Here is a 22,972-nt window from a genome sequence, read left to right on the forward strand (position 1 = left end):
CCAGCCAGCTCATTAGAACCTCGTCTTCTAAGCAGACCAAGCATCTGTGGCCTCAAAAGTGTCCTGAAAGGGCAGAGCTGGGGCTCACCGGCTGGCCAGGGCTGGGCACACGGACAGCTCTGGTTACGGCTCCCAAACAGGCAAGTCCAGCCTCCTGGCCATTGATGGCCAGTGATCCCTACATCATGGGAAGGTAACAGGCTTCCGTCAGGAATGCCACTGCCCTGAAGACCTCATGGGGTGCTCTGGGGGGACTGGAAGGTGGAGAAGAGGGACGTGCCTTTTGATGCTTCACTTGTTTCTCACAAGAAGGCCAGGTGCTTTTTAGTCATGAGTAGGTGATGCCTGTTTTCTGGAGTCAGGAAGAATGGAGAAAAAGGGGACCCAAGTGTCCCTCATTTGCTTTGTATAAACCCCTTTGTTGGGTTGCAGGGCAGCTGTGGCACCACAGGAAGTGAAAGGTCAAGTTGTAAGATGCGCATGGAACACTGAGCTGGGACTGGCCTGTGTGCTCCCAAATGCTACACCTGCCCTCACCTTTCAGTGCTGTCCCCACCCATACACACCAGGCTGGTGGCTGCACAGGACTAGGAAGCCCTCACCGGCAGACAGGAGATGAACAGAGCTCACAGCATGAAGACAACACAGCACGACGGGCACATACAGAGACTGTTGTGTTTGGTGGGGATGTGTCATGGTCCAAACCCCCAGGGCTGGGCTCCCAGGCTGAACTCAGCATTCTTTTAGGAACAGAGGCTGGGCTGCTGGAGTGGCCTTCTACCCCCTGCCCAGCAGAGCAGAAATTCAGATTTGAGGACCTTGAGTGCATACTATGGACAGGCGAAGTCAGATGAAGGCCACTCTGTTTGGTCAAGAGGCCTGCATAAGCACTTCTGAACTGAGCAAAGCTGGTACCTTTGTGGTGTCAGTGGTGGGATAAGGCATGACTCACTGGGAAAAAAGGGCCACAGCGGGACAGACGAGAGGGATCACAGGCTGGGGGTGGGGTGGGGTGGAGTGAGGGGTAATGGAGAAGTGACACTCACCGGTGGCCCAGGCCTGCCGTCCAAACCTGAAGCTCCCTGGACGAAGGGAACAGTTTGACCAAAAGAAGGGGAGGGGAGGAACGGGAGGGAGAAAAAGGGACCGGGGAGGGAAGAGGTGAGTGAAGCAGTGACTCTGGACAGACATAAATGCTGGTAATCAAACAAAACGGGAGAAATAAGCTCAGGAGGACAGGTGATGGTATTCACATGGAAACCAACAAAAACACGGAGACGCTGAATGCAGTGTGGCCAACTCCTGAGCAGGCTGGGTCCTGATCAGTGCAGACGGCCGTTCTGATCCTCTGTGCCCCCTGCTCCGCTCTCTCCTTTTATCCCTTTTCAGAAATCCCTCTCCCAAGGGGTTGCAGGGCTCCGGGGAAAGGGATCAGAACGTTAATTCATGAGAGGAGTCTGGAACCAGAGGGGACACATCCTTCCCAGGACTAGTCTCCCTGGGGAGGGACAAGCCATGGAGGTGGGGCCCTGTGAGGGTGGTCTTCCCAATGTCTTTTGCATAGCTGTTGAGAATAGGCCACACTGGGGAATCCCAAGAGGATCAGCACTGGGGTACAGCACCTGGCTTTGAAACCTGGGTAGAAGCTGGCCCACTTCTGCTTCAGCCGGGTGGGAGGAGTGGGCCTTGAACGATAATACTAATGACGCCTGACATTTCCCTGGCCCTTCACAGTTTCCAAAGGTCAACACAAACTCAATCCACTTTTATTATCCCAGACAAGGGCTCTTCTATAGGAAAAGGCTTTGGGGGCAGCTGACTGGGACAGAGGTCTGGAGTAAACTGGCTGGCAGGCGGGATGCTATTAAGACCCACTCACTATGTGGTAGCCAGTGACATATGCAGTGGGAATGGGAGCTCTTGCTCCAGTGCTGGGCTATGAAGCGGCCCCTGTGACCCACCTAGGAGGTTGAGGGGGAAATAATCTGATGATTCCAACGTGACAAACCAGGGAGAAGGCAATGGGGGCCCTCTAGCCCAGAAAGGACTGAGTTTTTGAAAACTGCTTCTGACTGAGCCTCAGAAATGAGCTTAGGCCTCAGGAACTTAAAGGTGGGGCAATGCTTCCAGGAAAGGGAGGGCAGGGGGCTGCTCCCTCCTGGGGAGAGTGTGTTGGGTAGGAGGATCCTACAGGGCCTCGCTTCTCAGTTTTAGGACCACATAATTCGGGGACGATCTTGACTCATAGTCTAGAGAGCTGTGGTTCTCTCTTGGCTGCAACATCAGAGTTTTCTGGGGGTGATGTAATGTCATACAGATGCCTGGGCCCCACCCTGGCCCAATTTAACCAGAGTCTCCAACAATGAAGCCAGGGTAACGGCATGTTTGAAAGGCTCAGGTGACTCCGATGTGCAGCCAGTGTTGAGAGCCACTTGTGTGGGGCAAACAGGAACTCAACAGGCTATGCCAGGAAAAAGAGGCTGCTGCTATATGGAAGAAAATGTTGAGGTGAAGCCTAAAAATAGAACTGTAGCTAAATATCCACAAACTTTGTCTATGTAGCATTAATACTGAGTTATCTGGAGCACGGGGCACAACTGCAGGTTTTCAAGCCATATGTGGGCCACTGACATTATTTCGGATGGTCTGCAGTGTTGCAAGTAATTTTGATTTAATGTTAGAAAATGAGAGAGATTTCACATAAAACGCCAGATTTCCAGCCTTCTTTGAAAAACTAGAAATTTTTCAGAAATATGGGACCTTCATTCCCCTAGGGCAACAGTGCGCTGAACTGAGAAGCGGCTGCTCTCTTAAAGAAGGGACACATGGTCTCCAGTACACCACAGTCCTCACCACTCCCTATTGTTCTCCAAAGTCCATGTTAGTTGCCTCCTAGGAATATGCTTGCTCTGTTGTTTTCTTAAGGTAGCAAAAGTATTTCTCTATAGCCATGTCTCTAACAAAAGCTGAAAAATTAAAGACAGACTGGATTCTTTGTCTTTCCTCTGGCACTTTCTCTGTTTATGTTACCTGTTTGGTCTCTGTGCTGTCTCCTTTTCAACCCCTGACTGAATTCTCCAATGTTCACCAGGGCTGTTGGGGCCATGAAGGTGGACAAGGAGACAGTTGTGGTTGGGTGGGGGCAGAAGGCTCTTTAATAGTAAGGAGCACTTAATCATTCCTGACGCAGCCTAAGACGTGGGAAAATGCCTGCTAAAGTCATCAGTCCTCTGCAGTCTGTCAAGTGCATCAGCTCCTTCAACGGTCCGCATTTGACGCACTAACGTGGCTGTAACATACCTTCAGCTCTAGCTGTTCAGTTGTTGCGATTACATTAACCAGACCTTCAGGCTCTGCCAAGCTGGGGTAACTGGGCTTCCCATTGTTCCCCTGCTCTTTACAGCTTCCTGGGGTGGGAACTGGCCCTGTGCCCGGGATAGAGGAAGCCCCAGTGGCTGGAAGGAGCCCCTTTAGGAGGCCGTGGCCTCAGTGGATGAGCAGCCTGCAGCTTGGCCCAGCCACCAACTTCATGTATGACCTCAGGTGACTCACTGCCTTCTCTAGGCTTATCAGTAAAATGATTAACTGGATTGCTAAAGTCCCTTCCAGATCTTGAAAAACAAACCAAAAAGACTGCCCATCTCACTGGGGTGTGGTGAGGATGAGCCCAGGGCTCCAGGATGGCGTTGGGATGCGCTCACCTAGACGCAGGTGAGGCCCTGATGAGGCCATCAGCCCAGGGGAGCTTGGGGCAAAGGATTCACCCAGGCTGCGCATCTGGAAATGCGGCACCTTCTGAGCAGCCCCCCACCCCCGCCCAACCTGGGGTCTCTAGCTGAGACTGAGGTCAGAGACCTCGTGGAACCGGGATCTGAGTGGCCTTAGCCCACTGGGACCAGAGAATCTGACTTTTTACAAGCTTTTCTGCCATGGCCAGTGCTTAAGAGCAAAGAGTGGGGGCTCTCTTGGGGTCCCTCAGGGAAAACAGGAGAGAGATGGCAAACACTCCATTGTCCCACTGCTCCCAAGTCCTCCAAGCCTGGCCCCTGCAAGGGCAGATTTTAATCAGCCACGAGAAGGGCCTGAGGCTGTTGTCAGGCCACCTCTGACTCTCCAGCTGGGTGCTCCTTGGGGTGGGGGACCCTGTCCTTTTCCAGCTTTGACTTCCCCCCAGACCAGGGCCTGGCCCAGAGGAGGCCCTCAGTGAGAGGATTAGAGCCTACGGTCCTGCTCAGGTGGGAAAGTGAAACCACACAGAGCTTGGGGATGCTCAGAACTTTAGAACCTCGAGTTTTCCAGGGGCCTTCCCCCGGGGCCCTGCCCAGCCCCTCATCGGGATCACCCGTCTGGGCTCCTCACAAGAGTCCAGCTGGGTCCGCAATACTTACGGGTAATCCCAGAGGACCTCGGTCTCCTTTTTCTCCCTGGACGCCCTTCTCTCCTTTTGCTCCATCTAGTCCTGCTTCCCCCTGAAGGAAAGGGAGACAGGGGAGATCACAGGAGGACATGTCCCAGACCACACTCATTCTTGCATTCTGGGGTCCCGGAGACAGGGGTGGGAGGTGATGGCGGGGCAGGTAGAGGAGGGAGGAAGGAGGAGGTGGAGGGGCCGGCACAGGGGTGGTAGGCTGGTCCTCCAAGAATCCTTGAATTCTTAGCCTGGCTCTGCCTCTGCTAGAGACCCCTGCATCCCTGTAGTAACTCTGAGGTCCCCAAAGGGAAAAAGGATGAGTGGAGTGGACACAAGCCCACGGTGCAGTTCCAGGTCAGGCTTTGGCGTAGGTGACCGTTTGCATGGCAGGTAAATTGGGACCCTGCAGAGATTGGCTGGCAGATGCTTGAAATGCCACCACTAGAGCTCTGAGGCTCCCAAATTATTTAGGAAAAGAAATTGTCTAATAGTCTCCTGAAGAATGTCAGGGCAGGAGGCAAGGGTCACTGTCATAACAGCAGCCTCCATTCTCCCTTATTCATTTGAAATGCTTTGGGAGGTTGACTGCGAAAGCCCCAGGCCAGAGTCCAGTAGGCTTGGTCCCTGGGATGGGTCCCATGCTATGTCACTCTCTGTCTCCCACCAAACTTCACGGGGAGTGAAGGGTCTGGGGCAGGATACATGGTAAGAGGATTTCATCATTTGCTGAGACTCTAACCTGTCACTTGGTAGGGTCGATTGATGGATGGGAAAATTCTAAACCCAAAGCACACAAGGTGTCAATGATGGATGTTAAAGGGACCACAGGACTTCAGTCTATCCTGACCATAGCCTAGTGGCTGGAGTGTCACATGATTCCACTTAGGGAAGGGGTCAGCTGGGCTGCCTGCCTCGGAAGCACCTTCCCTCTTTTCTGCCCTCACGGAGATGCAGCCCCCTCCGTACCCCTGGGCCAGCACCTGTCATAGGACCTCTTCTTACCTTTGGTCCAGGAACACCTTGGAGCCCCTGCATTTGGAATCAAAACAAGGCACCTCAGAACCACATTTCTGTTTAAGTCAACTTCCTTGTCCACAAGTTGGACCATAAAACAGCAAGGGCTTGAGGCGCAGAGCCTGGCCAGGGGTCCCTGCTGGGGAGGTGGAAGTGGATTGAAGGGGGGCTGTGCTGGGGGCTCGCTGGGGTGGGGCTGAGCCGGGCTTCCCCAGCCTGGCACTGACTGGGAATCTCTCTGTGGCCCCCATGGCTGAACCAGAGTCTCATGATTTGCAGAGACCCCCAGGAAAAGTTAGAGAAATTAACATGTGCAAAGTGCTTACAGAAGAGTCTGGCACATAGCAAGTTTCAACACACATTGGCTTCTATCATTGTCACTACTACTGCTACTTCTACCAGTGACAACAGGTGACATAGTGTCACAGGGACCCTGAACTCTGCAGGGGCAAGGACCAGCATCTGTTGGTTTAGGATGCTTGGGGGCCCTCTAGGTGCAACACAAAGAGGTCCCTTTAAAGGCCTCATCTTATCATCTGTAACCATGGAGAGGCCAGTCCAGTGGGGCTGGTTCTAAATGGCCCACTTTCAGTTTTAATCCTGGTCTTCCTGCCAGCTGGTTAGCAGGAAGGAGGAAGAGAAGGAACAGATGTCTGATGGCAAAGGGCAGAGTTTAGTGACAGAGCAACTCCTGCAGGGCTGTGGGACCAGACCCTGGGCTGTTGTGCCCGTCAACTGTTTCCAGCAAACTGGGCAAGGCCCAGGCTCCTCAGTGTCACCGAGAAGGTGCCTGTTTAATGTGGGAGGGAAGAGGAGCTGGGAAGGATTTGTGGACGAGAAAATCCGCCCTGGGAGGAGAAGGTGGTATGAACCAAGGCTCAGGTTGAGCCCAGTGACTGCTGTGGGGAGGGGACATTAGGGACACAATCACAGTGGACTGAAACACTGACAAGCCCTCCAAACTTACCGGAGGTCCAGGAGGCCCCTCTGGCCCTGGTGGCCCAGGAACCTAGAAGCCAAAGGGAGATAGTTAGCCCATCCTCTGTCATACTCTCAGGGGTCCTCCCTTCTCACGTGGCCCAGGGTCCAGCTGGGGACTGCAAAACCAGAGGAGGACAGAACTGCCCAGCATACAGTCTCCAAATGAAGGCTTAGAACAGGTCAGAAACTCAAAGCAACTCCTGAGCCTGCACAATGTTGAAAAAAAAAACATTGCCAGGAAATGCCCTCAAAATGTCCATTCTTCCAGGTTTTCTTAAAAAACCAGAAAATATGGCAGCGCTATGTTCTTGTTCATGCATGGTCATAATTGCCTGGAGCTGAATAAGAGCTCTCCCCTCCAGGTGGGGCATGAGATCTTCAGTCTACCCCGGTCCCCACTACTCCCTATTGTCTTTTACCTAGACCTTTATATTCGTTTGTTGCATGCCTGGCCCTTGTAGCCATTTGAATTTGAGACCTTTGGCTTAGAGGAGGAGAGATTGGTTATCTGGAATGGGAGGAGGCTGAGATGTTTCTAAAGAATATTCCTCAAGTCCCCTCAGGTTTGTAACAGAGACTACTGGTCTGTTTACCGTGAAGGCAGGCTGAAGTAGAAGAGATTCAGAGTGGACAGTGAAGACGGAGGAAGCCAGGGCACTCTTCCTCTCTGCGGAGGACGGTGTGCATTGCAGATTCTGTCTCTGACAAAGATGGACATCTATTTGTCCACACTCAGCCACCCAAGAGGCAGGAAGGAGAGCTGCCTGCTCCTTTCTGAGCTGTCAGCCCACTTCGGCTCCAGGGCTGTCCTCGGGCACCTCGCCTTCCCAGGGTCAGAATCCCCTCAGGCACCTCCCCTTCCGAGGGTCAGAATCCCCTCGAGAGTGGCCCGGGCGGGGATCCCTCGTCAGCCCGCCACAGAGGGAGCCCCCGCACTGGGCAGACAGGGCATCACTAACGTCCCTTGGAGCTGTGGCCTTCCAGCTCTGTAGTCCCACAGTCTCCTTGGAGGGAACTCAATCTGCAGAAATTCCACTTCCTTAAAAAAAACTTCCCTGCTTTTTTTCTTACTATAAAGAATTCATTATCCTGACTGTGGAAGTAGTTATACAAATCTAAGCATGTATTAAAATTCACAGAACTGTACATTGCCCCCCCCAAGTCAGTTTTACTGGATAATTTAAAAAATAAAAAATTTAAAAAGAATACAGACTCATTAGAATGTTTAATACATTCAAGAGAATTGAAAGAAGAAAAAAGAATAAATATCTCTGAGTAATGCTAATATTTTGCTGTATTTCCTTCCACTCTTTTTTGATGCATAAAATGTATTTAAATATGTCTACACTTTTGATGATATTAGGTATACAGCTTGGTTCTCTGCTCTTTTTCACTTAACTTGAAACCTATTTTTTCTGCTTTTTGTATGTTCCTCACAAGCCTCCTTTTAGGCCGATGTGCTGCTCGTGGGCGGAATGAATGTGCGTGGTTACCCAGCCAGGGCTGGGAGCAGATCTTGGCACGAGGACAGCTCTCCAGCATGAGGACTATTATTACCATTAGTATTGTTGCCATAAGTTATTTATTCATTTCCGTCTTGTTAGAAATGTCGGCTGTTTCCAATTTTTACTTTAAATATTTCTGGCAGGAACGTTTTTGTGCATAATGCTTTTCCTGAATTTCAGAGCATTTCTTTAGGAGGCCATCCGTCTCCAAGTAAGTAACGCAGCGGTTATATGATCAGGTGTGTTTCACTAAGTGCAGACGGGGCTTGGTGACACTGAAGGTGACAGGGGCCAGGGAACCTCTCTGGGGACTGAGAAGATTTAGTGGTCTATCCCTTAGCTCTGTAGTGGGGTCTGGGGGGGCCCAGGCCCGCCCACCAAACAGCTTCTCCCTTGTGCATCCTTGACCTCTTGCTTTCCTGGCTCTTTCCCCCAACCCTACAAATATGCCTGATTCCCTCCCACCTGATGATAACCTGGCCTCTACCCTGACTACCTCTCCTCTTCCCTTCACCACCACACTTCTCAAACGATAATGTCTCTCTCTGGAAATCCTACCTTGGGAGCTTCTAGGCAAACTCCTATAAAGTCTTCAAGACCCTGCTCAAATGACCCATCTTCTGGGGTCCTCACCTGACTCCTGAGCAGCTGCCATTCTAGCGTCCACTACTGGGGAAGTTGCTGCACAGGGCTGGTTCTGCTTATTTTCCTATCTCCAGGCTCTAGCACCGGGAATGAAATATGGCGGGGGCTCTGCGAATGCCATTGAGGGATTTGCTTAATGGGGGCACTGGGGAGCAGCCCTGAGGTTCCATGGCCGACCCACGTGGTGCTCAGAAACCTTCAGCTTCTCGCCCCCTCCCCGAATCAGGCAGTGGCGAGTTTCATTCTAGAGTCTGGACACGCTGTGCCCACTGGAGAGACTGTGGTGGGATGAGGTCCCTGACACAGAAGGCAGAGCAGACACAACCTACCTCCACTCCCGGGTCTCCTTTCTCCCCGGCTTCTCCTTTCTCTCCCTGTGGGCACAAAACAGCATGGCGTGGGTGCCAGCACTTGGGGGAGCCTGGGACAGACACATCCTCAAATCTGTGGCAAATCAGACCTGGACTAGACTAGGCCTGGGTGTCAGCAAGGAACACCTCGGACGGAGGCTGTGGGGGTAGTCAACCTGAAGGACGAGGACCAGGGCAGGGCCCGTGATCACTGTCTTCAAGAACCTGAGGTTCCAGCACATGTGAGGAGAGGCTGATATTCTGCATGCACCCCGCAGGGCACAGAGCCTGGGGTGGACCTGTGACTTGTTTCTAACCAACAGAATTTGACATATGGCAAGTGTCGGGATGTCACTCCTGTGATTATGTTGCAAACTATAATGCACGTATGTTATATAAATGATACCATGTAACACAGGTGAAGATTATGTTACAGATATGTTACACACAAACACACACACACACACACCACACACAAAGAACTTTGCCTTGCTAGCACACACTGAGAGACTCCTGCTGGCCACAGCCTTGAAGAAGCAGCTGCTATAATGTGAACCGCCTACGATGGGGGAGGCCATGCGGCAGGGAACGGTGGGTGGCCTCTGGGAGCTGAGGGACGCAGTCCCACTAGAGCAAGGAACAGAGTTATGCCAACCGCAGCAAGCCTGGAAGAGGACCCAGCTCCAGATGAGCATGCAGCTGGCCCACAGCTTGACTGCAGCTTGTGAGGCCCTGGGCAGAGGACCTAGCTGAGATGTGCCTGGACTCTTAATCCACAGAAACTATGAGATAATAAGTATGTGTTTTAAGCCATCAAATTTGTATGATTTGTTATCAGCCACAGAAAACAAATATGGCTCTAGAGGCAGAGTGAGGGCCAATGGGGGAGGTTGATGAGGAAGCTTCCACACCACATCCAGGAGCACTCCACCTGGCTTGGAGCTGCCCCACGGTGGAGGTGTCATGTCAGGAGGCCGTGAGCTGCCTGCCTGTCCCAGCTGAGCGGGGCAGCCACGGTCAGGGGCTCCTGAGAGATTCCAGCACCGGATCAGAGGTGGGACCAGCTGACCTCTGAGGTTCTTTGTACTTCTCAGAGAATTCTCAGTCTAAGATCCTAGCACCTTTGACCTGGATTGGCGCCTGACGACAGAGCCACCATGCTGTGAGCTGAAGAAGCTGGAGCCCCTGTTTACACTCAAATGCCCCCTAGGGAGTAGCTGCTCATCCAGAGGAACCCCTCTCCCCTCCAGGCCGGGCAGGCAGCCTAGGGGTTAGTGCAGCCTCACTGTGAGGCCAGGCACCCGCTAGGCTGGAGACCACAGTGAGGGGCGCCCCTGCTCGTCTGCCCTCATCCACAGCTGCCTGCTGACAACCTTGACACCAGCCCTCTCGCCTTACTGTAAATCCCGGGAGCCCGATTGGGCCAGGCAATCCTGTTGTTCCAGGTCTCCCTTGGCCACCTGGTTCTCCTTTCTCCCCAGTTGGGCCGTCTAGACCCTACATATAGACAAAGATCTCTGTTAGTCAAGTGCAAGGTCGTCACGCTGAGCGCCCGTGACCAACGGTGGCATGCACACATGGCTCCTTTCCTCCAAGGGCAGTGTCTGGGATGGTGCCCACACTGGAAACCACTGAGGCTCAGAGAAGGCTTCCAGGTCAAACCAGCAGCCTAACAGGACTGGGCTAAGGTCCTTTTTGTGTCCGTGCGACTTCTTCTGGTATAAAGATTCTGCATGCTTTCCTGAGAGGTAGATTTACACCCGTGACCTCATCACCTTCCCAACAACCCAGCCTGGTACCCAGGAAGGCACTGTTCTCTCCGTTTTAGCGATGAGGAAACCGAGGCTCTGCCAGACTCACTGAATTCCCCTAGGACACAGACAGGAGGTGACAGAACAGGACCCAGGAGTCTTAAAGTGGGAAACTGGCCTTCACGAGGTAAGTGGCTTGAGGGGAAACTGGGTGAATCCCTCGCCCCCAACTCTAGGCTCCAGGTTCCCAGCCCAAGTGGCAGCCGGCACCGGCACAGTGTGGCGGTCATGCTGGGGGTGGCGCAGGCATCACAGGGCAGAGTTGTCTGGCAGCCAGCCCGGGCACTCACCGGTGGGCCTGCCTGCCCCGGCTCCCCTTTCTCCCCCTTCTCTCCCGGGCTCCCTGTGTGTCCGTCTTCTCCCTTCGTTCCTGCAGGCCCAGCCTTCCCAGGGGGGCCTTGGGGACCAGGAGGGCCCATGTCTCCTGGTTTGCCTCGAGGTCCCTTTAGAAAATATCAACCACACTTATTAGATACACTAATAGAGAAGAGAGGAGAGAGAACAGGAAAGAATGGGAGGTCCAGAGGACCCAGCTCCTCGTGCTTGAATGGACCAGGCAGAGAGCCCAGCCCAGCGAGGGTCAGCTGGCTCCCCTGGGCCAGCAGTGTGGGGATCAGCTGGGCTTCTGCAGGGTCCGCCCCCACTCTCCTCCCCTTCTCCCTTCTCCAGGCTCACGCCGGGGCCTCTTCCAGGGCCTTCTGCCCCCTCCCCGCCCAGAGCAAGGGCCATCCTGAGAGGTTTGTCTGAGCGTCTGTTCTTACCTTCTCCCCGTCGTGTCCTGGAGGGCCTGGCAGTCCAATCTCCCCCTGAAGCCAGAACGTGTAAAGGTCAGCCTCAGAGCAGAGCAGAGGGAAGCTGTCACGACGCAGCAGCACCGCCCACAGGCCAGCGCCTTCTCAGCGCTGTCCCAGAAGCTCTGTGCTTGCATTGTGTCCAGTTTACAGGTAAGGACGCCAGTGCAGAGCTGGGGGCCCAAGACCTGGGGTTGGTGAGGGGCAGAGCCAGATCCAAGTTGGGGCCTTCTGGCTCCACAGCCTCACACGGCTGCCTCTGAGGGCCCTGGGCATCCCCCGCTGCTCCACGGGAGGGGGTGCTTCCCTTCCTGCCCCCTCAAACCACGCCCTCCTGTCCTGGCTGCCCCACAGGCAGCTCCCTTCATCTTCACATCAACTTGAGCCCCTTCTTAGTTCAGGAGGGAGATAAAGAAGGCAGGACCTCTGAATGGGAGGCCAGGTAAACAACCAGCTGCATCCTCAAGGCAGAACGTTGTAGGTGCTGTGAGCGGAGCGGAGAGGAAAGGGCAGTGAACACTGCCTGATGCCCAGGGAAGCCTCAAGGAGGAGGGGCCTTTGAGTTGGGCTTGAATTGCAAGGACTTTGAAAGGTAAGGAAGAGGGGAAGGAACGTCAGGGCAGGGGCCTCAGAAGAAGAGGAGTGAGGGGCAAACATGAAGGGGCTTTTTTTGTTTTTTGAGGAAGACTGGCCCTGAGCTAACATCTGTGCCCATCTTCCTCTGCTTTATATATGGGATGCCTATCACAGCATGGCTTGCCAAGCAGTGCCATGTCTGTACCTGGGATCCGAACTGGTGAACGCTGGGCCACCGAAGCGGAACGTGCGAACTTAACCGCTGTGACACTGGGCAGCCCCTTGAAGGACTTTTTGAGAATCTTCACAGGGGTGAGGGGCAGAGTATAAAAGGAGCAGAGGCAGGGAGCGAGGGAGGGTGAGACTGGGGAGGAGCTCAAGTCCCTGATGGCGGGTTGGGGTCCCCGCTGTGGTTCCGGTGGGGCAAGGGCTCTTTTAGACCCAGGCTCCACCACAGAGGAGGGCCTGTGAATTCCAGGAGCCCCTGACGGAGAGCAAGGGAAGAACTGAGCCCGGGAGGAGAGGGAGCAGCTGGGATGTGGGTGAGCAGGGCTCGTGGGGCCTCGCGGAGCATCGGGAGGAACTACCGCTCAGAGTGCAGCGGGGGCTATGGGAGGATGAGCGGGTCACAGGACAAGGGGCAGCCCTGAGGTCCTGTGCTCAGGACAGACACAGACCTCTGCAGGGTCTGCATCCCTGTTGTCAAGACAAGCGTTACCTTCTGGCCTGGGATCCCTGGAGCTCCTGGTGGGCCGATCTGCCCAGGAAGACCAGGGGGCCCCTACGAAAGAAAAGAAAGATGCGTGGAAGAACTTTCTGACAGAGGAGAGGTGGCTTGTTGCCAGAGGAGTGTATGTGCAGGCTGGTTTATAGATATCAGTCATTTTCAAACTTTTCTTCCATGGCAGGAACACTTTTTTGCAAAGGAAATAACATGGAGACCCCACAGCAGAAAGCAGATAAGCACTGAGTATATTTGGGTTAAAGTGGGGGGTGGGGATCCTAGAGCCATGCCCAACAGCCTCTCCCCCTTCTTCCCTCTACAGCACCCATGGGGGCTCCTTGGGCTCCAAGAAGGCAAATCTGACCTTCCCTGACAGTGATTTAAAAACGTCTATGGGAAACAACCCAAATGTCCATCAATAGGTGAAGATCTGGTACATCCATTCAATGGAATACTACTCAGCATTGAAAAAGGAAGCAGGCATTGGTACATGCCATGGTGTGGAGGAAACCCAGACCCATTACACTGAGCAAAAGAAGCCAGACACAGAAAACTACGTACTGTGTGATTCTATGCCTAGGAAACTCTGGAAAAGACAAATCTAATCTGTGATGACAGAAAGCAGATCAGTGGTGGCCTGGGGTTGGGGGTAGGTGTGGGATTGACTCCTCAGGCCATGAGGAAACTTTCTGGAGTACTGGGGTGGTGCATATGTGGGTATATACATTTGTCAAAACTCCTAGAATGGGTACATTTTATTGTATGTAAATTATACCTCCACGTTGATTAAAAAAAAAAAAAGAAAAGAAGTTTCCAGGCAGGTTTGGCTTCCAACACCTATTTCAAATAATATATTTTAATGTGCCCATTAAATGAAGCTCATTGATTCCAGAATCATGTGGTTCATACCACTTTCTGGGGTTGGGACGTCAGATGACTGGTGTTTGATTCTGGGTTTGCGTCATCCCTAAGTGTGTTCTGTGGCATGCAGCCACCAAAGATATTAAGTGAAATGAAATTCCAGTAGTTTGAGAACTTTGTGATTTCCCCTCTTCTCTCCACCTGGAAGTTAAACCTGGTGGCAGTCGTTTTAACTACAAATATTAACTGAGAGCCTGAAAAAAAAAGGCTTGGAAGTCACTGGCTTTCCAAATGCAGATAATGAAACTGATTTCTAGGGAAGGGGGAAATGTGGAAGGTTGCTACTGATTTTTTAAGTTGCTGGATTTTATCAGCTGAAGGTTGAGAAAAAGGAGAAACATGACACCATCCTCCCTTGTATCACTGTTTCCTTGACACAGCTGTCGACAGAACCCAGCATTTATGCTCTGACAAGAGAGCAGAGCTGAGTCGTGAAGAGCCGCTCCAGCAGACGGCCATGACCCAGGGGCAGGCAGCTCCTGAGACCCCCTGCTCCGGCTCACGTTGCCCTCTGCCCAGCACCATAGGGTCGACCCTAAGCCAGAAGCCCCGTGTCTGCTTTCTGGAGGCGAGAGCTCAAGTCCTTGCTTCCAGGCTGCCTCCCCCAACCCTGGCCTGGGGCCCGAGGAGAGCACGCAAGGAGGAGGACTCACCATCAAGGCCAGCGTTCGGATCTCCTGAAAAACCAACACCACGCAGTCAGCTGAAGAGCGAGTCAAGAGTCGCCCATCGTGTCCCCTCAGCCCAGTCATGGAAACATGGGAGCTGGGCCCCTCCAGGAACACAGCAGAGGTAGACGCTCTAGGTGGGCTCTGTGCCTCCCAGCCCCATGCCACCCCCACCTTTCCCAGAGGTTTGTAATCATTGGACAGAGAACACGCCACCTGTCACCAAATGCTGCTCTGAAGCTGTCCTACAACAGGCTCAGCCGTGCCCTCCAAGGACGGCAGCCTCTCCCTCACGCCACCAGAGAGGGAGGGAAGCACTATCTCCTGTTCCTTCCAACTGCTGATGGGGACCCTCCCTGTTCTCTCATCTTCTCCCAGAACCCAGCTCAAGGCTCTGATGTACTTCCTTTAAATAAACAGATGTAGTATAGCAAAATATGGAACCACTCAAAAGTAAATTACAGGGACAACTGTTAGCATTAAAAAAGAATTTACACCCTATAAGCGGATTCACACAGGTACAAAGATTCTTTAAAGGAGCGGGTCTCAACCTGGTGCAATTTTGTCCCCCAGGGGACATCTGGCAATGTCTGGAGACATATTTTGGTTGTTAGAACTGGGAGTGGGGTGCTACTGGCAACTAGTGGGTGGAGACCAGGTATGCTGCTAACTAACCTACAACAGCCAGGACAGCCTTTCCCCACAGCCAAGATCATCCAGCCCCAAGTGTCAATGGTGCCAAGAAATCCCACTTTAAAGGGTGAGTACCATGTGAATGTGAAATATGACTAAATTGACACAAAGGGAGATATATTTCGGAAAGACAGATGCTACTATGTGCAAGGGGAATGTGTGCTGAAGAAATGGGGCCAGAACCCTGGATGGGCCAGCAGCCCACAGGGTGCCAGATGCTCCAGTTACGACTCTCAGTTATCCAGAGCCATAACGGGCCAGCTGGGTCCAGACTGAGAGCCAGGTCACCTGGATGCCAAACGAGGAGGCCGTTTGCCTGAAGGCTGCGTGGTGGCAGGCCAAAGGAGAGAAAACAAGGGAGAGACTCTCCTGGAAGCTCTGCCTGGTGGCCTGGCGTCAGGGACACTAATCAGTGCTGCAGTGCCCTTTGTCAGGGCCCGGTGCGGATCCCGGAGGCCCACGCGCACCTCCAGATCTCTGGTCTCTGGGCTGGCCCACTCACCTGGAGAGCCTCATTGATGTTTCCGTTGTAATCCACCATCTCTTTCCCAGGTTCTCCCTTGGAACCCTACAAGACAATGGGATCTCAACGCAGGCCCGGGCCAGCAGGGACCTGAGGACCACTGTCACCTGCTCTCCATCAAATGGGACCAGGGCCAACAGTGGCTGCACCTGGCTGCACACAGGTGGATGCAGAGTGGCAATAGAGGGAGCCTGTCAGGGGATTGCAAACACTCTCAGAGGATGCCCAGGGGTTCTACAGCAAACACAGAAGACACCATGTGAAAACTCTGGACTAGACAGACCTGCAGAGGACAGACCGATCACGGCTGCAGTGTCAGACCTCCCATCTGGGGCCAGAATGCTCTTCCTCTTCCTCCCCCTCAAGACTCCAGGGACAAGCCACTTCACGCTGAGACCCCAGGGCGGTGCTGTAACTCTGGGTGGGAGACGCACGTACCTTGGGGCCAGCTGGTCCCTCTTCTCCAGTTGCTCCAGGCTCCCCCTGTTGCATGACAAAATTGGAGTGAAATGGGGATAAAGCCGGTATCAGAAAACGTGTCCCCAGATGGGTCACCTGTTAGGGGCTGTGGAGCGGCCAGGAGCCTTATCTTCCTCAGGAGCCCTGTGCATGAAGGGCAGGCTCCGCCCCTCAGGAAGCACCTCCTCCTGCCCCTCCCTCCAGTCCTCTAAGTCAGCCCCCTCCTTGGGGGCAGGGACCAGGCCCTTTGCTTCCCTTCATTTCCAATCTGCTCAGGTAACAAGGGCTCAGTAACAGTTTGCCCATCACCTGGGTGGTGAGTAACTGCCAGAGAGCCTCTGTGGTTCTCTCCGGGGCCTGTCGGCTTGCCAAAGACCCCAAATGCGGCGGAAACACGGGGCCAGTGTTGGGTATTAGGAACCAAGGCAGGGCGGGGCTGGGGGGACACCTGTTCCTGTGCAAACAGGACAGAACTATGGGGAATAAATGGAACAGTGGTGTAAATCGTGCAAAACAAACCACAGTTCCATTTGTTCTGGGATGATGGTAACACTGAAGACAATTTTTTAAAAACCAACATAGAAAGTAAAAATAAAAGAAAACAAACCCTTTCACATAACTCAACCCCTGGTGACCCTGCCGTTGGCCAGCTCACAGAGCGCTGAGCCACTGCCACCTCCAGTGAGCTGCCCCTACCTCCCCGCCCCCACAGCACTTCAGTCCAGGGGTGCCTGTGTGGGACCCAGCGGCACTGACCCGACCCTTCCATAGGGAGCACCTGGAGAAGTGGGAGCCCCGCCTTCATCAGCGGCTTGGAAGCTAACAGAGCAGGGGTCTGTGTTACTCCCACCCAAGTGTCGCACCCCTGGGCCAGCCTCTGCATGGCTGCTGTCCCAGTGGAAGGTTCTCCAACCCCAGGCAACCAGGAGAGCCGGCAGCCAGGAGCCACTGCCCATCAGCCTGTGCCCCAGGGGTCCAGCTGCAGGGACGGCCGGGGACTGCTTCTCTCTCTGAGCTGGGGCTTGAACTCCCAAGAAGACCCTTATTCTGCAGCTCTCAGATCTGCGGGCCTCTGTACCTTGTCTCCTTGCCGTCCCGGGGGCCCGGCCCGGCCTTCGACACCAGCTTCTCCCTGGGGAAGAGGAGGGGGATGGGGTGAGGGCACGCAAGGCAGCTCAGACAGCTGCTTAAGGGGGCAAATATGGTCTGGCTCTTGATGTCCTGGTAGTACGTGTCTTTCGGCCTCTGTCTTCTTCCCCGCTGGCTTCTACCAACTCACCCAATTCTACCTATCTGACTCCTACCCACCCCTGGGCCCGGCCCGGGTCTCACCTCTTCCTGGCTGCCCTCCCTGTCTACTCCCTTTCTCCCCTGAGTTCTGCACTACTTGCTGATGTCCACCCGGCACGGCCAGGCCCTCCTGGGTTCTCGGTTAACACACAAGCCCAGCTCCATTGCAGCATCTGTGGACTGCCATCAGCCCCTGGCTGTGGGAAGGCAGGTCATTTTGGAGCCTGGAACACCTGTCAAGGCACCTCATCAGGTCCTGCCTGGGAGCCAGAGGGGAGAGTGAAGGCCCTGGGCAGGTGGGGAGGCCCCAGGAGGCCTCGGACAGGAGGGGCAGGGAGAGGCAGGAGGAGGCCCTTCCAAATACCTCACTTCCTCAACATCTGCCTCGTCCTGGAAAGAGGACACGAGTTTCTTCCAGCTTTCCTTCCCTTTTGTCCCAGGATGCAGGTTTCCCCAACCCCAAATCAAGACCCAAGATGTGCCAGGTATCCGTGCCCTGAAGGGTTGGCTGAGGGTATCCTAGAGCCCAGGGGCAGGGCGTCTTTGGCAAAGCGGGTGCTCATGCCTGGGCAGCTCTATTCCCGCCCTGGCAGGTGGGCATGGGGGGCTGGGTATCCCGAGGCCCTTCCCGCCACTTCTTCTCATCTGTCTATAGGGCTCGCTGTGGCTCCCTACACTATATGCCTGTGAGCTGTGGGTTGGTTTGTCCTGCCAGATTGTGGGCAAACCGAGGGCAGGCTCTCTGCAGCCCCACTGCCGGTGCAGGGCCCAGGCCACAGCAGGCCCTGGGTAAATGCCAGTGGAATGAATGCATCTATTGCCTCAAATCACGTGGAGTAATGACTCCTCCCCTTACAAGCTAAGAAAGAGACCCCTCACTTCCCTGCACTGCTAAAGTAGACCAAGCAACACAGGAGGTGTCTGCTTTGGGAAACAAATCTCACCACTGCGTTTCCACCCAGTGCAAAGAAGTGCGGGCAGTCCACTGCAGCTGTCCTCTGCTGCGACCCCCTCCCCCATGTGCCAGCACGGGGGGCCCAGCTGACCACTGACCTGCCACCTACTCAGGGCCTAGGCGAGGGGCCTTGCTGGCTGTCCTAAGCCTTGCATCCATTGGGCCCTGACTCAGATACACCACAGCCATTTGAACCAATGGGACCATCCATCTGCCCCAGGGGGGACATCTCTCCTGGACGGTCAAATCGTCACTGCTTAGAAGCAGATGCTCAGTACAAATGACCTTTCTGGAATCCACTGGAAAAACTACAAATCTGGAATAGAAGACTAGAGAAGGCAAGGTGTCCAGGACACAGAGTGCCCAACAATGGGCTGAGGATAAAGGCCACAGGCGACTGTGTCCCATGAGAACTGATCCCAGGGAAAGACTCACCTTCGGCCCTGGGGGTCCAGGGAGCCCTGGGGGGCCAGGCTCCCCTCTGCCTCCTCCAATGGAGTTGCCAGCATCACCCTTCTCTCCCTGGGGGCAGAAGGCAGAGTTACCAGCTCTTGAGGGAGGCGGTTGACCCCTTCCTTCCGATCCTCTGTCTTTCCCCCCTCACAGGTCAAAGGAATGGAGGCAGTGGTCTCAGTCCAGGCTGAATGGGGGGACGTTCAGAGGTCTGTGGGGTCCAGGATGGCTGGGGACCAGAGGCCTTCAGAAGCCAGGCCTGGTCTGATCCGGCCGTGGGATATGAAGGGAGAATGGAGCTGGTTGCTGAAGGGGAACACGTGTAGGGCTGAAACAAGAGACCATCAGGACCTGGGTCCTCAGCAGTGTTTCTCAAGGCGTGTCCCACGGGACACTCCTCAGGGGCTTGGGAATATGTGAAACGTGACAAAGGGTCTGGCGGCCAAACAATAGTAGGAAACGCAGAGTGAGATGAAGCTTGCCAGCTCCTCCCACACAGGTGCCCAGACTCGGACAGGCTGAGGTGCCGGTGACCCTCCAAGGGGTCCTGTCTTACACAGCCCTCCCCAAACTGACTTGACCTCAAGGCGTTTTTTTTTTTTAAATGGAATATCTTTTAAAAATAGAGTATCTCATGCACTGTAGAGCACATTTTCAAAGCTGGTGACTAGGTCATAACTACTGAGTTCGTTGAATTTGGGCACTGGGGACAATGAGGCCCTCCCATGTGGTACCCCAAGTGTCCCTCCCCTGAAACAGAATCCAGCTGTGTTCCAGCTGCTTTCCCCCCAGTCTGGGAGGGACATCTCCAATGCTGGGGTCCGTGTGAGTGTGCAGGGCCGATAATGTGGGTGGGGTTGGACGCAGAACCCACTGTTCAGAGCTCATCGATACCCACCTTGTGCCCCAGGAGGCCGAGTGGCCCAGGGGGGCCTGCAGCCCCCTTCTCACCCTGTGGAGGAAACGCAGACAATGAGGCGTTAGGAACTTTCTCCCCAGGGTGTCCAAAGGCACCAGCCCCACCAGCACAGGGCCTTGGATTCTCTCTCCTGCCTCCCTGCCCCTCATGGGCTGCTTTCTGAAGGAATCTACTTTCTGCCAAACCTACAGTCTGCATCATTGTTCTCCTGTCCCCATGGGGGCTGGGCCCTCACCACTCACGCAGGCAGAGGAGTGACACTGCCACACGTCGTAGCCAAGGCCAAGAGCCTGTAGTCCCATTTGGGGGTCTCCTGGGGTGAGGCCAGCAGTGTGAAATGACAGTAAAAGCTCTTCTTTTTAACCACTATGCTCTTTTCCGTGTTTGTGATGCCTAGTAATTAGAGGCCCGGTCTCTGGGGAGAGCTTTCTGCTCTCCTCCTCTCTGCCTCCAGGGAAGACGAAACCATCCATGCCTTCTCCCCCAGAGGGATATTCTAAGAAGTTTGCCTCCTGTTATGGGTTGAATTGTGCCCCCTCAAAATTCGTATGTCAAAGGCCTAAGTCCCAGTATCTCATAATGTGACCTTATTTGGAAATAGGGTCGCTGGAGACATAATTAGCTATGTTATGAGGTCACACTGGAGTAGGTGGGCCCCTAATCCACTATGACTGGTGTCCTTATAAAAAGGGGAAATTTGGACACCGACACACATGTGGGGAGAACACCAGCGAAGATGAAGTCAGAGGTTGGAGTGATGCTTGTACAAGCCAAGAACAGCAAGGATGCCAGCAAACTGCCAGAAACTAGGAGGGAGGTGTGGAACAGATTGTCCTTCTCAGCTCTTGGAGGGAACCAACCCTGCCGACACCTTGATCTCAGACTTCGGGCCTCCATACTGTGGGACAATAAATTTCCATTGTGTAAGCCACACACTTTGTGGTCCTTTGTTAGAGTGGTCCTAGCAAACTAATACTTGCCCCTAACCAGCTGCTTCCACGACTGAAGAACTCTTTTTCTCCCCTATGATGTGGACACAGTCCCCTAGAGATCCCCCAGCCCAGTGGTCACTGCACATGACAAGGGTTGTGACCATGGACCACTCTCACTGCCACAGTGGCAGAGCCAGGCCTAGCACCTGGCTCTCCTGATGCTCCGCCGTCTAAGACACGAAGACTTCACTTGGCATTCACAGAGTGTCTCATATCAGGAGAGCCCCCAAGAGCACCCCGCCAGGTCTGCATGAGAAGCTCCACTCTATATAGACTGATGGCTGGTGCTTCTTGTATGTAATAACATAAATCGAGGGCCCTGGGGTCATAATTTGCTCAGATGTCTCAATGAACTTTCCAGCTGCAGCCACAAAAGAGGCCACACCAACTCTTTGGGTGTCATCCCCTTGTTACCTGCCCTTGGGTAAAAGCTGAATGACAAAATGGCCTGAAGCTGGCCCAGGGAGGGGAGGAAGCTGGGTAAGGGCCGAGGTGCTGGGTGGGAAGGGAGTCCGGGGCCCCAGCGGCCCCGCTTTGCCTGAGCTGCACCTAGGGTGTGTCTTAGCTGGGGCCTGCCCTGACACCAGAGGCTGGGTCTAAAGGGAAAGGACCCGCAGCGGCCCTGCAGAGGCCCTGGGGGAGTGGGGACAGAGGGAGGGAGGGTGGGCCTGCCTGCCGTCTGCTGGGCTTTCCTCCTGGATAACTGATGGCTTTCAGGGAGGGAGGGTGCGCTCAAGAGTGTGAATTTCTGAAGTTTTTCAGGCCATCCCGGCACTCCCCTCTTCCTGGAGACACATGCACCCACAGCACACTGCAGGCAGCACACCAGCCACAGGGGTGGGCAAGGAGTGGGGACCCGCGGAGGCCAGGATGAAGGGGGCACACACTCAAAGACACAATATCCTACCCTCTGCCCCCTCTTTCCCGGCAAACCTGGGGGCCCCGGCTTCCCTGCTGCTCCTGGGTCTCCCTTTGGAGTAAGAAGAGAAAGTCACTGATAAGAGGATGGGGTGCGGTGAGGGGCTGGTGGACAGTGATCAAAGACCAGTGTTTCCAGAATACTAGTCCCATAAGATGCTCCTCTTGAAAAAGCATGCCCTGGTCAAAAAGTTTGAAAATGCTGCACAGCATATTTCTTTCTAGAACTTCCCAGTGCACATTTGGCATTTTAAAGGCTCTGAGCAGGCCTGCAGTAAAGAAATCTGTGTAATATTTTAAACCCTGTATTTCTCAAACACATTTGACCACAGAAACTTTTTTTCATGTTACATCTCCTATTGTCCTAGATGAGAGAGACAGAGCCCTGGAGGTAGGGGGACAGCAGCTACTGCCCGCTGGAGCTGACGTGCAGGCAAACTGGCCAGCTGCCCAGCTCGGGATCCAGCGAGGGGGAGGCACTCGCAGTGTATTTCCGACAAGCAGGCCCTCCCCAGCGGGGCCCTCCTCTGCTCAGTCAGGTCCCCAGCCCCAGGCCAGCCTCAGGGGGACCAAGATGAAACAGCAGCAGCCACTCCCAACTCCACCCCGTGCCTGATGCTCCATGCAGCCCAGAACATTCCCTCTGTATCCGTACCTTGGCTCCTGGGGTCCCTGGCTCACCCTGTGTGGAAAAAAAGAAGACTCAGGCAAAGAAATGGGAGAGAGGGAGCGAGCGAGAGTGAGGGAGAGCAGGAGAGAAGGTGCTCTGGGGGGAGGCGAAGGATCCGGCCAGCCCAGGGCTTTCCTCTGCCTCGGCCTCAGGCCCCAGGCCCCAGGCCCAAGCAGGCTCCCAACTGTTTCTTATTCTTCCCCTAGGTGAGGAGGGTGGCAGGTGTGAGCATCAGCAAGGCACCCCAGGAGGAGGGCGAGGAAGGAAAGGCCATTTGCTTTGGACACGATGTCCCATGCAGGTGGACCTGCTGGGGGATCCACCCATCTGCCTGCCAACCAATGGGTGGTTAGGGCTGGGTCCAGGAGAAGGACCCTTGTTCTCCTCTCTGCAGGCATGTGGCGTCCAGGAGGAGGACCCCTGCCCTCCTCTCTGCAGGCACACAGCCGCTGAGTCCTAGAGGGTAAAGGAAAGCCCTGGGCCCCCTTGCACATGGCAGCCTGGCGAGAGCCTCAGTTGAGGCTGGTAAACACTTGCTACTTACTTGCAAGGCTTAGTGCAACATCTGTTGTTCAAGTTGTGCATCTGGCATAAATGTTGCTTTAAGAGAAAGGTTTCCGAATCCCGTCTGTCCCTCCCTGTTCCAGTGGCCACCCCACTGAGCCCCTGAAGCCCCAGCTCTGTCCTCCTCTCTCCATCTCTC

The 22,972-nt window shown here is 54.4% G+C and overlaps 1 protein-coding gene across 1 annotated transcript in view; it reads right to left on the reverse strand.

Moving 5' to 3' along the window:
* LOC124235525 (collagen alpha-1(XIII) chain) overlaps window positions 1–22,972 on the reverse strand; it is a 59,811-nt gene that overhangs the window by 15,294 nt on the left and 21,545 nt on the right. Inside the window, exons 9-25 of the mRNA XM_046653686.1 lie at window positions 22,255–22,281; window positions 21,589–21,651; window positions 19,669–19,722; window positions 18,753–18,839; window positions 17,151–17,204; window positions 16,052–16,096; window positions 15,593–15,658; window positions 14,383–14,406; window positions 12,803–12,865; window positions 11,479–11,523; window positions 11,008–11,160; window positions 10,305–10,403; window positions 8,886–8,930; window positions 6,393–6,434; window positions 5,414–5,440; window positions 4,389–4,469; window positions 1,047–1,082 (exon numbers count right to left, since the gene is read on the reverse strand). Of these exons, the coding sequence (XP_046509642.1) occupies window positions 1,047–1,082; window positions 4,389–4,469; window positions 5,414–5,440; window positions 6,393–6,434; window positions 8,886–8,930; window positions 10,305–10,403; window positions 11,008–11,160; window positions 11,479–11,523; window positions 12,803–12,865; window positions 14,383–14,406; window positions 15,593–15,658; window positions 16,052–16,096; window positions 17,151–17,204; window positions 18,753–18,839; window positions 19,669–19,722; window positions 21,589–21,651; window positions 22,255–22,281 (1,011 nt within the window). The remainder of the gene's footprint in view (window positions 1–1,046; window positions 1,083–4,388; window positions 4,470–5,413; window positions 5,441–6,392; window positions 6,435–8,885; window positions 8,931–10,304; window positions 10,404–11,007; window positions 11,161–11,478; window positions 11,524–12,802; window positions 12,866–14,382; window positions 14,407–15,592; window positions 15,659–16,051; window positions 16,097–17,150; window positions 17,205–18,752; window positions 18,840–19,668; window positions 19,723–21,588; window positions 21,652–22,254; window positions 22,282–22,972) is intronic.

Source organism: Equus quagga, chromosome 2, assembly GCF_021613505.1.
Source record: "Equus quagga isolate Etosha38 chromosome 2, UCLA_HA_Equagga_1.0, whole genome shotgun sequence".
Classification (NCBI taxonomy): Eukaryota; Metazoa; Chordata; class Mammalia; order Perissodactyla; family Equidae; genus Equus; species Equus quagga.